Genomic DNA, 14,726 nt, shown 5'->3' with positions numbered 1-14,726 from the left:
ACCCTTTTTTCTCCAAACATACCTTTGCTCATTGCAGCCAAAAGTTCTATTTTAACTTCATCAGTCCACAGGACCTGTTTCCAAAATGCATCAGGCTTGTTTAGATGTTCCTTGGAACTCTTTGAATAGAACTTTTTGGCCACAATGAGCAAAAGTATGTTTGGAGAAAAAAGGGTGCAGAATTTCATAAAAAGAACACCTCTCCAACTGTTGAGCACGGGGGTGGATCGATCATGCTTTGGGCTTGTGTTGCAACCAGTGGCACAGGGAACATTTCACTGGTAGAGGGAAGAATGAATTCAATTAAATACCAACAAATTTTGGAAGCAAACATCACATCATCTGTTTAAAAAAAAGCTGAAGATGAAAAGAGAATGGCTTCTACAACAGGATAATGATCCTAAACACACATCAAAATCCACAATGGACTACCTCAAAAGGCGCAAGCTGAAGGTTTTGCCATGGCCCTCACAGTCCCCCGACCTAAATATCATCAAAAATCTGTGGATAGACCTCAAAAGAGCAGTGCATGCAAGACGGCCCAAGAATCTCACAGAACTAGAAGCCTTTTGCAAGGAAGAATGGGCAAAAATCCCCCAACCAAGAACTGAAAGACTCTTAGCTGGCTACAGAAATCATTTACAAGATGTGATACTTGCCAAAGGGGGTGTTACTAAGTACTGACCATGCAGGGTGCCCAAACTTTTGCTTCAGGCCCTTTTCCTTTTTTATTATTTTGAAACGGTAAAAGATGGAAATAAAAAAAGTAATCTTGCTTAAAATATTAAAGAAATGTGTCATCTTTAACTTTATGCTTTTTGGAAATCAGGTCACCTTTTACTCACTTAGTTATTCACAGTAACAGAAATTTTGACCAGGAGTGCCCAAACCTTTGCGAGCCACTGTAGACTCTTGACTAGCAAGAAGAATTTTTTAAAATGATCAGGACTTATCTGGAATGTAGAGTTGAGGTTACATTTAGATTAACCATAAACGTATTGAATGGCAAAGTAGTCTTAAGGGGCTGAGCGGCCTACTCCATTTCTAATTTGTAAATTTCACATTTATTCAATGTGAAACTAATTGTGTATCTTTACAATGCTTTACAGTTAAGTAACTATAAAAACCTTTACTCTCATTTGCAGAGTCCACATGCGCATTCTCTGACATCTGCTCTTCACTTCCTTGTTCCTGTGCGCCGAAGACGACAGATTATCTATCCATTAGACCAACTTGGCATTAATGCCCCATCAAAACGAATCACAGTGGATAAGGTGGGTGATAGGAAATGTAGGAAAGGTATGGCACTGTGATTGTCAATGTTAATGAATGTACAGGATGCCAACCAAATTCATGAGAATTTGACTTTTAACTGCTGTTTCACAAAAAAACGAGAATTGGAATATCAGTGCTTGAGGAATGTGTATATATGTGTATGCTGCAACAATAACAAATGGTACACAGATCAATGTTCATCCTTTTATCATCTAGAAACATTTATATGTTTGGTTTATGATGTTGCAATCATGGCTGCCTGGTTGGTATTTTTGTGCAACTTTATATCCTCACCTCACCATTGAGAATTTACAAATTGCAATTTTCCATTCTTACTGTAAACCTTAGGCATACTACCTCTTTATCACAGAATAATGATCAGAACCTTGATGCAAACCTTGAACAACATATATGTAAAATCAGTGAGGTTTTGATGATATTAGTTCCCATTTTGTGAATAGGTACTGAAGTCTCAGTGGTGATGAGCTTCATTCTGGTTTAATATGTTGGAGTAACATTGGTGTATCTATTATAGAATCACTGCTACTTTCATTATTGCAAATCATTTTTCATGGAATTTTCAGTGCAAGTTAGAATTCTCATCTTTACTCCAGGAATTATTTTTTCTTTTCTAAGTTCAACACGTAGCATTATTACTTTAACAGTACAGCACACTTTAAAATTCACCGTCATTTGCTTGTTATTCTTTTTGTTTTTCAGGAATCTGTTGTTAAAATAGAAACTGATTTCTAAATGACAAATTTAATCAGATTCATAGTCATAATTCTAGACTGTAGTCTGCATACATGAGAAAAACCTTTCTAATTAACTTGGTCGATAAACTGCATTGTCTTATTGAATTACTGTCCAAATGATTAACTGGTTTTAAAAAAAGAATTATTTAGATAATTCATAGAATAAAACAGAATGGTAGAAAGCAATAAATACACATGTTTAAAGGGAAGTCATGAATTCTCCCTGTAAAATATCAACAGTACTAAGATTCAGCTATATCAGTAGTTCAAAGGAAAGCATGTATGCAGAATGCAACTCTGAGATTTGTCTTCTCCAGATAGCCATAAAATACAGAAAAACTATGGAAGTAGTTGGGGAAAAAGAGCCATCAATCTTCCCCCTCCCCTGCAAAAAAAAACAAAAACTCACAAACCCTAACCCCAGCCCCCCAACACCCATCCTTCTCACTAAAACTGACAGATCGTCTGCATGGAGAAACAGCAACAAAGACATCAAACCCCAAACCCCTAACCCTCTCCCTCACACAAAAAGCTAATACATCGTCCATACAGTGAAACAGCAACAAGAACATCAAACCCCAAACCCACAACCCACCAATCAGCAACAAGAAAGAATGGGTGGGAATACAAAAAAAACATAGAACTGAAAGAGGACGTTATAAACTACAGTCTAATCCATTCAATGCAACTATTTAGAGTGCCAGAACTATACTTTAGTACACAAACCAATATTTAAATGGAGCCTTAGGAAATATCATCATAGTAAGGAGTCTGCTTGCATGGGAAATCACATGCTCATTTGAAGGGCAGAACCAGATATGTACTCCACCAATCTGAGTACACATGTTTTACAGGTGTTCCTGTACTTTAACTATTTAACATAATGGCTGGTGAATTTAGAGACTTTGAATGGAATGCCAGGATTTAGGTGGGGAAGGAGGACATTTCTGCATGCCATTTCTTGCTCACAGCACATCTAGATGACATAGAGATACAAGTTTGTATGCAATATGATGAAATGAATGTAAGCACAAGCAAAGTGAATGAAAGAAAATACTTCTCTTCCACTGGCAGAAATGAGCAGACCGGTCAGCATCTGTGGAAAAGAGTAAACAGTTGACGTTTCAGGCTAAGACCCTTCATCAGGACTGCCTTCATGAGCCCTGATGAAGGGTCTCAGCCTGAAACGTTGACTGTTTACTCTTTTCCATATACTGTATGCTGCCTGGCCTGCTGAGTTCCTCCAGCATTTTGGTTGTATAATATTGTTATTTACTTCTTTGGGTTGATGTTGCAACTTCAGAAGTACTTGATACTTCCTAAAAGTGCTACATTACTTGACAACATATCACCTGTGGAATCAGAGGAGCACACACACTTGATCACTGTTATACCATGATCAAGAAGGCTTACTCTGCCGTCCCACACCTGCACTGTACTTCTACTTCTGGTGTGTAAGCAGAGACTAAAGCCATCAGCAACAGTGATGAGGACTTGTCAAGTGAGGCAGAGAAGCACTTACAGGACTACTTTGAGTCGGTAGACTGGACAATATTCAGGGATTCATCTTCAGAACTGAATGAATACGCCACAGTTGCCACATCAAGACCTGCGTGGATGAGTATGTGCCTTGGAGAACATACCGGACATACCAAAACCAAAAGCTGTGGATGAAGCAAGAGATTTGTAGTCTCCTGAGAGTTAGATCTGTGACATTTAAGACCGGTGATCCAGAACTATATAAGAAGTCCAGGTATGCCCTATGGAAGGCCATTTTAAGAGCAAGAAAACAATTCTGATTTGAGTTAGAGACAGAAACAGATCATGTCAGCTTTGGGAGGTTTTGTAAGCCATTATTTTTTTCAACGGCTCAGGCATGGTAAGTGTCAGTGTCAGAGACCTGAGAGAGAGAGGGAGGAAAAAGAAAAAAAACAAAAGGAGCAGCTTCAGGTAAGACTGGACTTTTTCAGCTCTGGATGTACGGTAAGTGTTGGTGGTAGAGACCTAAACTCAACAGCAAATATAAGGAAGTAGGACCAAGTGGAGTGTGCCAGTGATGGAGTGGGAAGTCTTTGGTTTAATAGGGTTCGACGAGAACAGGCAGAGGCACAGCTATGAAGAGGGAAGCCTTTTTTTTTTACTGTAGAGTAGTCAGGATGGAATGCTCCTCCTGTCAGATGTGGGTTTTCAGGATACCTGATGGTTTCCCTGTTAACTACATCTGCAGGAAGGGCACCCAACTTAAGCTCTTGACTGACTGCGTGTATTCAGGATCATCCGGGAGGCTGAAGCCATTATAGATTAGACTTTTGAAGAGATGATTACACCAAGGGTACAGGTATTGGACAGTAAATGAATGGTAAAGAGAGGTGAGGGGATTAAGAAATCAGTGCAGGGTTCCCCTGTAGCTAAATGAGCACTCTTAGATGAGGTACATGCCTTTTATGTATGCATTGAAAGGGAAAATAAAACTACATCTGTGTGAATCCCTGCAGCATACAGTGACCCTGTAATCTCTGTCTTGGATGCCGACATCAGACAGTCTTTCATGAGGGTGAACCCTTGAAAAGAATCAGAACCTGATGGTGTACTTGGAAGGCCACTGAAAAACTGTGCCAACCAACTGGCAGGAGTGTTCAAGGACATCTTCAGTCTCTCACTGTTGCAGCCTGAGGTTCCCACCTGCTTCAAAAGGGCAACAACCATACCAGTGCTCAAGAAGAGTAGGGTGAGCTACCTCAGTGACCATAGCCCAGCTAAACTCACATTTACTGTGGTGAACTGCTTTGAGAGGTTGGTCATGCCCAGCATCAACTGTTGCCTGATCAAGGACCTGGACCTGCTGCAAATTTCCCTATTTCCACAATAAGTCTACAGTGGATGCAATCTCACAGATTTCTCCATTCATTCTTGCATCACCTGGACAATAGCAAAACCTACCTCAGGCTGCTGTTTATTGATTACAGCTCAGTGTTCAACACCATCATACTCTCAGTACTAATCAACAAGTTCCAAAACTTGGGCCTCTGTATCTCCCTATGCAACTGGATCTTTGACTTCCACATCAGAGACCACAGTCAGTGCAGACAGGAAATAACATTTCCTCCTCACTGACAATCATCACTGGTGCACCTCAAGGATGTGTGTATAGTCCACTGCTCTACTCTCTCTGCATACCTGACTATGTGCCTAGACACAGCTCAAACACCATCTATAAATTTGCCAATGACAAATTTTTGGCTGAATTTCAGATGGTAATGAGAAGTCATACAGGAGTGAGACAGATCAACTGGTCTTTAAAAAGCAACCTTGTACTCAACGTCAGTAAGATCAAGGAAAAGATTGTGGACTTGAGGAAGGAGAAGTCGAGGGAACACACACCAGTCCTCCTTGAGTGATCTGTAGTGGAATGTGAGCAGGTTCAAGTTCCTGGGTGTCAACATCTCTGAGGATCTATCCTGGGCCCAACATATTGATGCAATTACAAAGAAAGCACAACAGCGCTATATTTGATCCGTAGTTTGAGGAGACTTCAAAGACTGATATGTCACCAAAGACTCTTGCAAATTTCTACAGCTGCAACATGGAGAGCATTCTAACTGGTTGTATCATTGTCGGGTATGGAGGGGCTACTTCATAGGATTGGAAAAAGCTGCAGAAAGTTGCAAACTCAACAAGCTCCATCATTGACGCTAACCTCCCCAGCATCAAGAACATCTTCAAAAGTATTTCTTATTGTAATTCAAGATTCAAGATTCCAGATTCATTTATTATCAAAGAATGCATAAATTATACAACCTTGTGATTTGCTTGTTCACGGGTAAAGCAAGAGACCTGAAGGAACCTGATTAAAGAAAATAAAAATAAAAGACCAAAACTCGATGCACAAGAGAAAGAAAAAAACATCATGCAAATAATTGAAGCGAACAACTGAACTCAGAACCATTCCAAATTTATAGTTTTATTAAATTAGGTATGGCAATGTGCTGCTGTGAAACAACATAATATAACATAGTTATAACATGAGTATAACATGGTTGAATGAGCAGATGAGATCAATATCCACAAAAGGGTTTCAGAGAGCAAATCAGAGAACAAAGAAGAAATACTGAGATATTTGCAGTTTTGAAAAGATATTTGAGTTGAAATCTGGCATTTTTGTAAACAGATTATTTAAACCAGGACACTGACATGAGCATACACAGTTCCTTTTAGGCTAGAACTGGAGATATTCACATCTTGCAGATTTTCATCCAGCTACCACAATGAGGGGTCATTGAAATTCTCTTTGTACAAAAAGAGTCAATTTCTTTTAATTTGCAAGTCACTTTGCAAGAATGGCAATGTGCCAATGAAGACATACTAAATATAGCTGTACCTATGTAAATTCTATCTTATACTGGAAGCAATAGGGAATCCACTCCTTCAATATTAAGTCAGAATTTGGCCAAAGGCCAAATCAGCAAAATGATGCCTGATGCTCCATCAGTCGTAATAATATCTTCATTCAAATGGAAGTCTGCTGTGGTAGTTGTTTTTGAACTATAATAGCAAACCAAAGAATACCAGCTCAGTTACAAGATACTTACTGACCATCTTTCATGGTAGATCATGTATCCAACCCATATAAATCCTGGGCACCATGCATAAAACAAAGTAATGATACATAGACACAGACGGCATACTGAAATAGTGTTTATGCTGCCTGGACTGTTTTGAAGGAGGCCTGCATCATTCATCAGGAAAATAGTTGAAAATCAGATGAATCTGCTGAATACTTCCTAAGCTTGCCCATTCCAAGACCTTAGACTTTGTTGTGATGTCACTATCTAAGCAAGTGACATAGAGTCATACAGCATGGAAACAGACCATTTAGCCCACCGTGCCCGTGCTGACTACATTTGGCCTGTAGTCTTCTATGCCTAGAGAATTCAACTGCCTATCTGGAAACTGTACAGTACTGTGTAGAGGAACATATTTATACTGTATATGTGCTTAAGAATTCTGCACAGTACTGTAAATGCTGTCAGTAAATCTCCTTCTGCTGCTCTTTCCAGCAATGTATTCCAGGTACTCACCATTGTATGAAATGTATATGATGTCTGTGAGTGAATGTAGATATGATAGTGGCATTTAAAAACATATGGTTGTTTTGAGAGGATTTAGATAGACAATGAAAATACAGGGGATAGAGGGAGATGGATCAAGCGGAAGGGATTGTTTTAATTTGTCATCGTGTTTGGCACACACATTGTGGGCTAAAGAGCCTGTTCCTGGACTGTACTGTTCTATATGCTCCAGGTGATCAAAGTCCCCCTCTGATTTTCTCTAAATCACTTACCCCTCACCCTAAATTTATGTCCTCTAGATTTTTCTATCCCTGATATAGGGGAAAATGCCAATATTCTCATTTTCCAATGATGCATCACTCTTCACAGCTTTTCAGCTTCAATTACATGGCCTATTCCAACCAAAGTGCATCTTGCTGGAAGCTAAAATTGCTTCAATGAAAAGCAACAGCAGATTTTTATTCACCTACTTTCCATTGAGCATGTATGGATTACATGGGCACCTTGATTATTTTAACCTCCTTTATCCCATAACAATATGACATTTCACTGATGTCATTGTGATTGATAAATGGATGTTTATACTTTGGATTTTAAGTGGTTGGGTTGTAATGTTGTTGGTATTTTCAATATATTACAGGAAACAGTAAGGATAGATGGGGAAATTGATTTTTGCTGGTTGGAAAGTATAGATCTGCTCTTAAAAATATGAAGCAAGCCTTTCAGGAGTAAAATTAGTGACCAGCCCCAGCATGCAAAAGCTGGTAGAAATTTGCAACTCTTTTCAAAAAGGTGAAATCTGGGATTGATAGATATTTGTTGATTTAAGAAATAGGAGGTGAGGAGAGGTACATGTCTAGTCATGTTTCATTTTACTTGCTGACTTTAGCTAGCAATAAGTTTAAATTATACTTTTATCTTGATAGAAATGTCAATATTGCTGCTTTCATACTAGTTGAAGACTAAAGATCATACTAATTCCTGCTCTACTGGATTTCTAATCTCAGTTTCACTGTATGTTAAGTTAAATCTACCTTTCACTCCTAATACTATTATCAATGCTGTTGGTTCATTAATATAATAAAATGAAATAAACAATTTGATAGTAATTGCTGGAAGTCAACCTTCCTGTTCCCTGGGCATTATTGCAGGCCAGTGTGCTAAACTCAACTGTCTTCAGCTGATGGTGAAGAAAAGTAGAGATGTTTGATGATAATTTCACAAGGTCCAATTCTATTTGTGATACCTCAGACAGAGAAACATTCTATTCCTGAATGCAGCAAGAACTAGACAACATTACTACTGCTGAATTTGCACCATCATCAATGATCTTAAACTCAACTAGACTATCCATAAATATTGTGGTTACAAGAATAGGTTTGAGTCTGTGTTAAGTGACTCACTTTCCAACACCCCAAAACCTAACTATCAATTACACTCTACAAGGTGCAACTTAGGAGTATGACAAAATATTCTGTGTCTAAGAGTTTCATTAGATAAGAGTCTAATGATACTGATGAAGTTCAAAACCATCCAGGATTAAACAGTCTACTTGATTGGCACTCAATCTACTGTAAACATTTGTTTATTCCATTACTGGTGCATTTTGTCTACAAAATATACTATAGTTACTTAGACACTCCTATAGTATATCTTAAGCTTGAAACGGGTATGGACAAAAAGAATATGACAAGGAAGTGCACATGAACATTACCGACTGCAAATTCCCCTCTTAATTACACATCATCCTCCATCTTGACCTGGAAATAGGTTACTGTGCCTTCATTGTTAAGAGTTGTAAGTCCTAGAACTAATAGAAGATAATTGACATGAAATGTTAATTGTGCCTGATGTTTTGAATTGTGTTCAGTATTTTCTGATTTATAAGTTGTCTGATTGTAGCTCGCAGTGTTGCTAACAGCCTCAAAGCAAGCCAGTTTCACAGTAGGAGCTTGAAGTAGGTGTTTGGCCTGTTGTTTTCAAATGCAAGGGTCTAACACTTGTTGGATGAAGGATACCTCTTGTTTTACTTTGCCATTTGTGGCTGATGATGAAGATGCAGTTCTGATCACTTGACATCCATTTTGGGTCCTAAGAACACCTTTTTAAAAAATTGATGTTTTGCAGTCTAATTTCTAGGTCATTTTTTTCATTTTACTAAAATGGAAAAATATGTAATGAAGGAAACCTGATGAGCTATAATTATATTTAAATGCAACTTCATTAGATGTATGAAATATAATAAGTTGGAATTCACCAAGGGAAGAAGTAAGAACGAACAGAAGATTTTGTTTTAGGTAAAGCATACTAACAAATGGATAAATCCCATGATACAAGTAAAAGGGATAAAAAGAAACTCTATTTTGTAAACCAAAGAAAAATAACATGACATTGATCTCACCAGCAATCAGATTTGATCACTCCTTTGAGTGCCATATTCAGTTCATTCTGCTAATGGGTTTTTGAAATAAGGTGTGTTCTGGGACCAATTCACCTAATCTTAAACTCTCTGTGGCCAATTAGTTTGTACCTTGCCTAAATGAAAGGAGCACTGATTACTGAAGCATGACAGCTGTAATCTTTGGAGAATTCTGTAATGTGTTTAGAATCTCATGTTCTGTTTCTCAATCTATCCTGTTGTCATCCATGGGAGAAAAAATGCTAAACAGCTACTTTTTATTTCTCTTTAAAATTATATCAATTGTGGTGAAATTTTTGAATCACCTTAAAATTCCAAGTGCAAAGAGAATTTATATTTAAAATTTATAGAAATTTAATGAGATAATATTTCAGCTACAGATACTCTCATGTAAATATCATTATGCATCAACAAGATTTGATTTCCCCAAGAGTCACTGAGAACGCGTAATGGATATAATACTGGAAGCAAAAGCATAAAGCTAAAAATTTTAATACTGTGTGTGATTTTGAAAGGTTTTCAGATTATTAATAATCTTAGATATTGAAATATTATCAACACTGAAATGCATCATGATGGATTTGTTATATAATAGAAATGCCAATGGAGAATTAATATTTGTATCTTATTGATGCATTATTACATATTATCAAACATTATTAGATCATTTTAGTAGCTTTATGAGTTTGGTTTAGGTGACAAATGGAATATTTTAAATTGAATCACATTTTTGAAGTGTTCCATTTGAATGCTAGTGGAAGTTTAGAATTTATACATTTATGTGTTTAAAAATCTAATGAGTCCATGAGATACAAAGGATAAAAGGTGTCACAGCCACAGAATCATAATAATACAATTTGAAATTCTAACTCAAAGAATTGCATGAAAGAATGAAAGTTTTTGTCACTGATACTGTATAACAGAATTAATTTTATTCAAACCAATTATTTAACGTTTGGTACTGTCTCCTGTGAAATAATCACAAAAGAATATTGGTATTGAGTTTAACAGGAAACAGACCTGATAATCCACATCTGCCATCACTCTTTTAAATATGAATCGAGATGCTAGGATTCACTAATTATACTGAAGTTTTAACCTGTATTTATAGATGCATTTTTGAACAGTAGAACATGTTATTTATAATTGTGGATATCTGTGAAACCTCAAATTGTCTGAAATATGATTCAAAAATAGGAAGTAATTGAAAAATATGACTAATGTAGAATTATTGTAAATGTTTGGCTGATAGCTGGCACAAGCTTACTAGTCTGAAGAGCCTGTTTCCATTCTGTACTTCTCTCACTGAATTGCAAATGCTGTCATTTCTTACTGACCTAGAGTGGATGTTTGTTCGAACTTGTTTACAAGCTGCCTCATTTTCCTTATTAATTTCAAATAACTTCTAATTGATCTCATGTTTAGATTTTATAGCATATAGTTGATTTATCATCTTAATTTTTGTTTCTTATAAAGGAACAGAATGATGGCTTGCACAGTACATGTTAGAATATTCCTGCAGTTATAAACCATAATGTACTTAATCTTAACTAAGCATTACCCACAGGAGGACAAGAACTAATATTGCTATATTTTAATGTCAACATTTCTTCAAGCAGGCAACCACACTAGGTGGCTGATACAAAGCAATGCATATCAAAGGTTTCCAAGCTGCATCTCCAATATGCTCAATTATTAGATGTCAGTGGGGGCTTTAATTACTTCATTCGTCCAAGTGTTTCTGGAGGTATAAAGTGAAAAATCAACTGTATCATCTATAGGAAGGCACAATCGTGTGTGAAATATCATGTGGTGCCAAGACTGTGTTTGATTCTGATACTGTGAATCCTCTGTCTTCCATTGGCAGGCTCATACATTCTGACCAAGTCCCCAAAGAACCAATTTTGAGCAATTCATTTATTTCAGAGGAAATCAAAAGAACATTGAAAATAAGATACTATACTTATAATAATCCTTGTGTATTTCATTTTAGCCAAAATATGCACTAAATCATATTAACCGAAAGTTGACACTGGAGCCGAAAGTAACCATTAATTCACGAATTGTGGTGGTTGGTGCATCTGAAGTTGGGATCTCCTTCTTGGAAACATTGGTCTTCTGGTAATATAATTAATTCTACATTTTAAATGGTTGTGAAATTTTACATACTATAAGTAGTGCTGGAAATAATCAAATGCAATCAAGTCCTAAGCTGCCAGAATACAACTCAAGTACCCTCTGAATATTGGTAGAACAATTATAATTAACTTCTTCCTTTAACCTTAGGTTTTGACCTTTTGAAAACGTGTTCAGCTTCTCTTGTTTTACTGATCCAGAAGTGGTATCAACCCTCTATAGCTACTATCAAGTGACCACATGTCTTCTATGACATTCATATAAATGTGCAATGTTTGTTGACATTAATTGGCATTCTAATTGACATAGGACAGTCAAAATCTTTTTCACCGAGTTCTCAGAGAAATGTCAAATACTATAGGACATGCTTTTAAGGTGAGAGAGGGATGTTTAAAAGAGATGTGCAGGGCATTTTTTTTGTTTGTTTTACAGAGTAGATGCCTAAAATGTGCTGCCATGTGTAGTGGTGATATGATGGTGGCGTTTAGTAGACTGACAACATGAACGTGCAGGGGATGGAGAAATACGAGTCATGTTTAGTCAGAAAAGGTTTTTTTTTAATTTGGCATTGTGTTCAGTACAAATGTAGTGGGCCAAAGGGCATATTCCTGTATTATTTCATATCTGCATTTTACATCAGTAATCACTGGATGGCACATTGGCAGAGTAGTGCAGCTAGTAGAACTACAGCTTTACATTGCCAGAAATTGGTATTCAATTCTGTTGAATATGGATCTCTGACAATGTAAAGCAGTGATTTGGTTGCTGTTCACATTTTTCTTGTGATCACTTAGATTTCCTATAGGTGTTTTAATTCCTCCCCACCCAGCCCAAAGGCATGCAGGTTGGTAGGTTGATTGACCAATGTAAGTTATCCCTGTGTGTAAACGGACACTAGAATCTGGGGGAACTTGATGGGAGAACGGGATTAATATAGGATTAAAGAAAATGGGTGTTTGATTTGCTGGACTGAGGGGGCTGTTTCCATGCTGTACCTCTCTATGACTGATAGATGTTAGCTATGAGAAAATCTAACTAGATTGTTTTAACCCTGCCTATACCCCTCTTAGCCAAGACCATTAATACATTAATATATCCTGCTATAAACAAGACCACTATAAACAGCACTCCAAAAAGCCCTATATGAGGTCATTCTTAGCCTCGGCCATTAGGCTCTTTAATGAGTCAGGGAAGTGATGACCCCCCCCCCCCCCCACCTCCTGTTAGACTGCTTGAGGAAACTTTTTTTCTTACTTCTCTTCTAATATTTGCATATTTGGATACCTACTGTGACACTGTAATTTCCTTTGGGATCAATAAAGTATCTATCACCTAACACCGTATGCACAATACTCACAACACACATGAAGGCCTTTCAGCTCACCATGTCCACATTGACAATAAAGTGAACGTAATCGCCAATCCCATTTATCACCACCAAGTCTACAGCATTTATACCTTGGAAACTCAAATGTTTGTCAAGATATTTCTCAAATGTTTTGAGGGATAAGGTAAAATGAGATGTCATTTGCATCAATGACCAATATAGTCCAAGCATGTGCTGCAAATGTCACCATGCTTCTGATGTCAATATAGCATGCCTTTGGCGACCCAGTTTCTACGCAGGTGAACCGGCTCACAAAATGGTGCACGCGTCAGCAGAGAGGCCAGCCCCACAATGGCGCTGGGCCTTCTTCTTCACCAGCAAGGGGAGAAAGCCCACACACAAGAAGAGACTTTTGTAATGCACCTCTGATGTCATTTCTGCCTGGAGAGGACGGGAACAGAAGTGCGTAAAGGCCAGTGCCGCGAAGTTTGAATAAACTAGTCTGGAGTGCAACTTACAGACTGCGTGTCATTATTTCTAGTTCTGTGTGTAGCACATCGCTACACTGGTGACCCCGACGGTCCAAATGGGATTTGGACCAAAGATGACCGACTCTTCATCTGTTCACGCAGTTTCGCTAAAACTGCCAACTTTCTGGACGCTGCAACCACGCGTGTGGTTTGACCAAGCAGAAGCCCAGTTCCAGATTCGGCAGATATCTTCTGATTCCACGCATTACTATTACGTGGTGAGCTCCCTTGACCAGGAGACAGCCGCCCAGGTTGAGGATTTCATACAGTTACCCCTGGGAGAAGGCAAATATGCAGCATTCAAAGCACTGCTCATAGGGACCTTTGGCCTCTCACAGTGTGGGCGAGATGCCTGCTTGCTGCACCTGGATGGATTGGGAGACCGTCAGCATTAATGAACGAGATGCTGGCCCTGGCTGAAGGACACAAGCTCTGCCTCATGTTCGAACAGGCGTTCCTAGAGCAACTGCCGGAGGACATACATCTGCTACTGGCCAACGCAGATTTCAGTGATACCTGGAAGGTGGCGGCCTGGGCAGACGTGCTATGGAAAACCAAGAGGGAGAGCAGGGCATCCATCGGGCAGATTACCAAGCCACGCGCCCAACAGCAGGCCAGACCAGGCCCGGCAATGGAGCACACACAACCCAGAGGCAGGAGGGAGGAGGCCAATGAACAGTGGTGTTTCTGCATCCAGCGGTGGGGCACAGAAGCCCGCCATTATCGCCCGCCCTGCAAGTTCCCGGGAAATACCAGGGCCAGCCGCCACTAATGGCTACAGCAGCTGGCCACCAGGACAGCCTCTTGTACGTCTGGGACAAACAATCGGGACGCCGTTTCTTGGTCAACACCAGAGCGGAAATCAGCATCTTACCCCTGACGGGGTACGACACCCACAACAGGGAGCCAGGACCCACCCTGACGGCCGCAAATGGCAGCACAATATGGACCTATGGCACCCACACAGTGCAGCTGCAGTTCGGTGCCAGCCAGTTCACGTGGGACTTCACACTGGCCGCTGTGGCCCAACCACTCCTGGGGGCGGACTTCTTGCGAGCTCACAGCCTGCTGGTCAACTTGCAAGGGAAAAGACTGGTCCATGCAAAGACTTTCCAGACGTTCTCCCTGGGTGAAGCCAAGTTGCCGGCCCCACACCTGGACTCCATCTTGCTGTCTGACAACGAATTCACCAGAGTCCTGGCGGACTTCCCATCA

General features: G+C 39.1%; 1 protein-coding gene across 2 annotated transcripts in view; it reads left to right on the top strand.

Annotated features, from left to right (window-relative positions):
• The window catches only part of cfap61 (cilia and flagella associated protein 61), a 167,985-nt gene that overhangs the window by 64,819 nt on the left and 88,440 nt on the right, over window positions 1-14,726 (top strand). For both annotated transcript variants that reach the window (XM_073051386.1, XM_073051384.1), the window contains 2 exons: window positions 1,146-1,274; window positions 11,512-11,639. In XM_073051386.1, the coding sequence (XP_072907487.1) occupies window positions 1,146-1,274; window positions 11,512-11,639 (257 nt within the window). The remainder of the gene's footprint in view (window positions 1-1,145; window positions 1,275-11,511; window positions 11,640-14,726) is intronic.

This window comes from Hemitrygon akajei, chromosome 7, assembly GCF_048418815.1.
Source record: "Hemitrygon akajei chromosome 7, sHemAka1.3, whole genome shotgun sequence".
Taxonomy (NCBI): Eukaryota; Metazoa; Chordata; class Chondrichthyes; order Myliobatiformes; family Dasyatidae; genus Hemitrygon; species Hemitrygon akajei.
The sequence above is the reverse complement of the archived record's forward strand: the minus strand, read 5'-3'. Positions and strand labels throughout refer to the sequence as shown.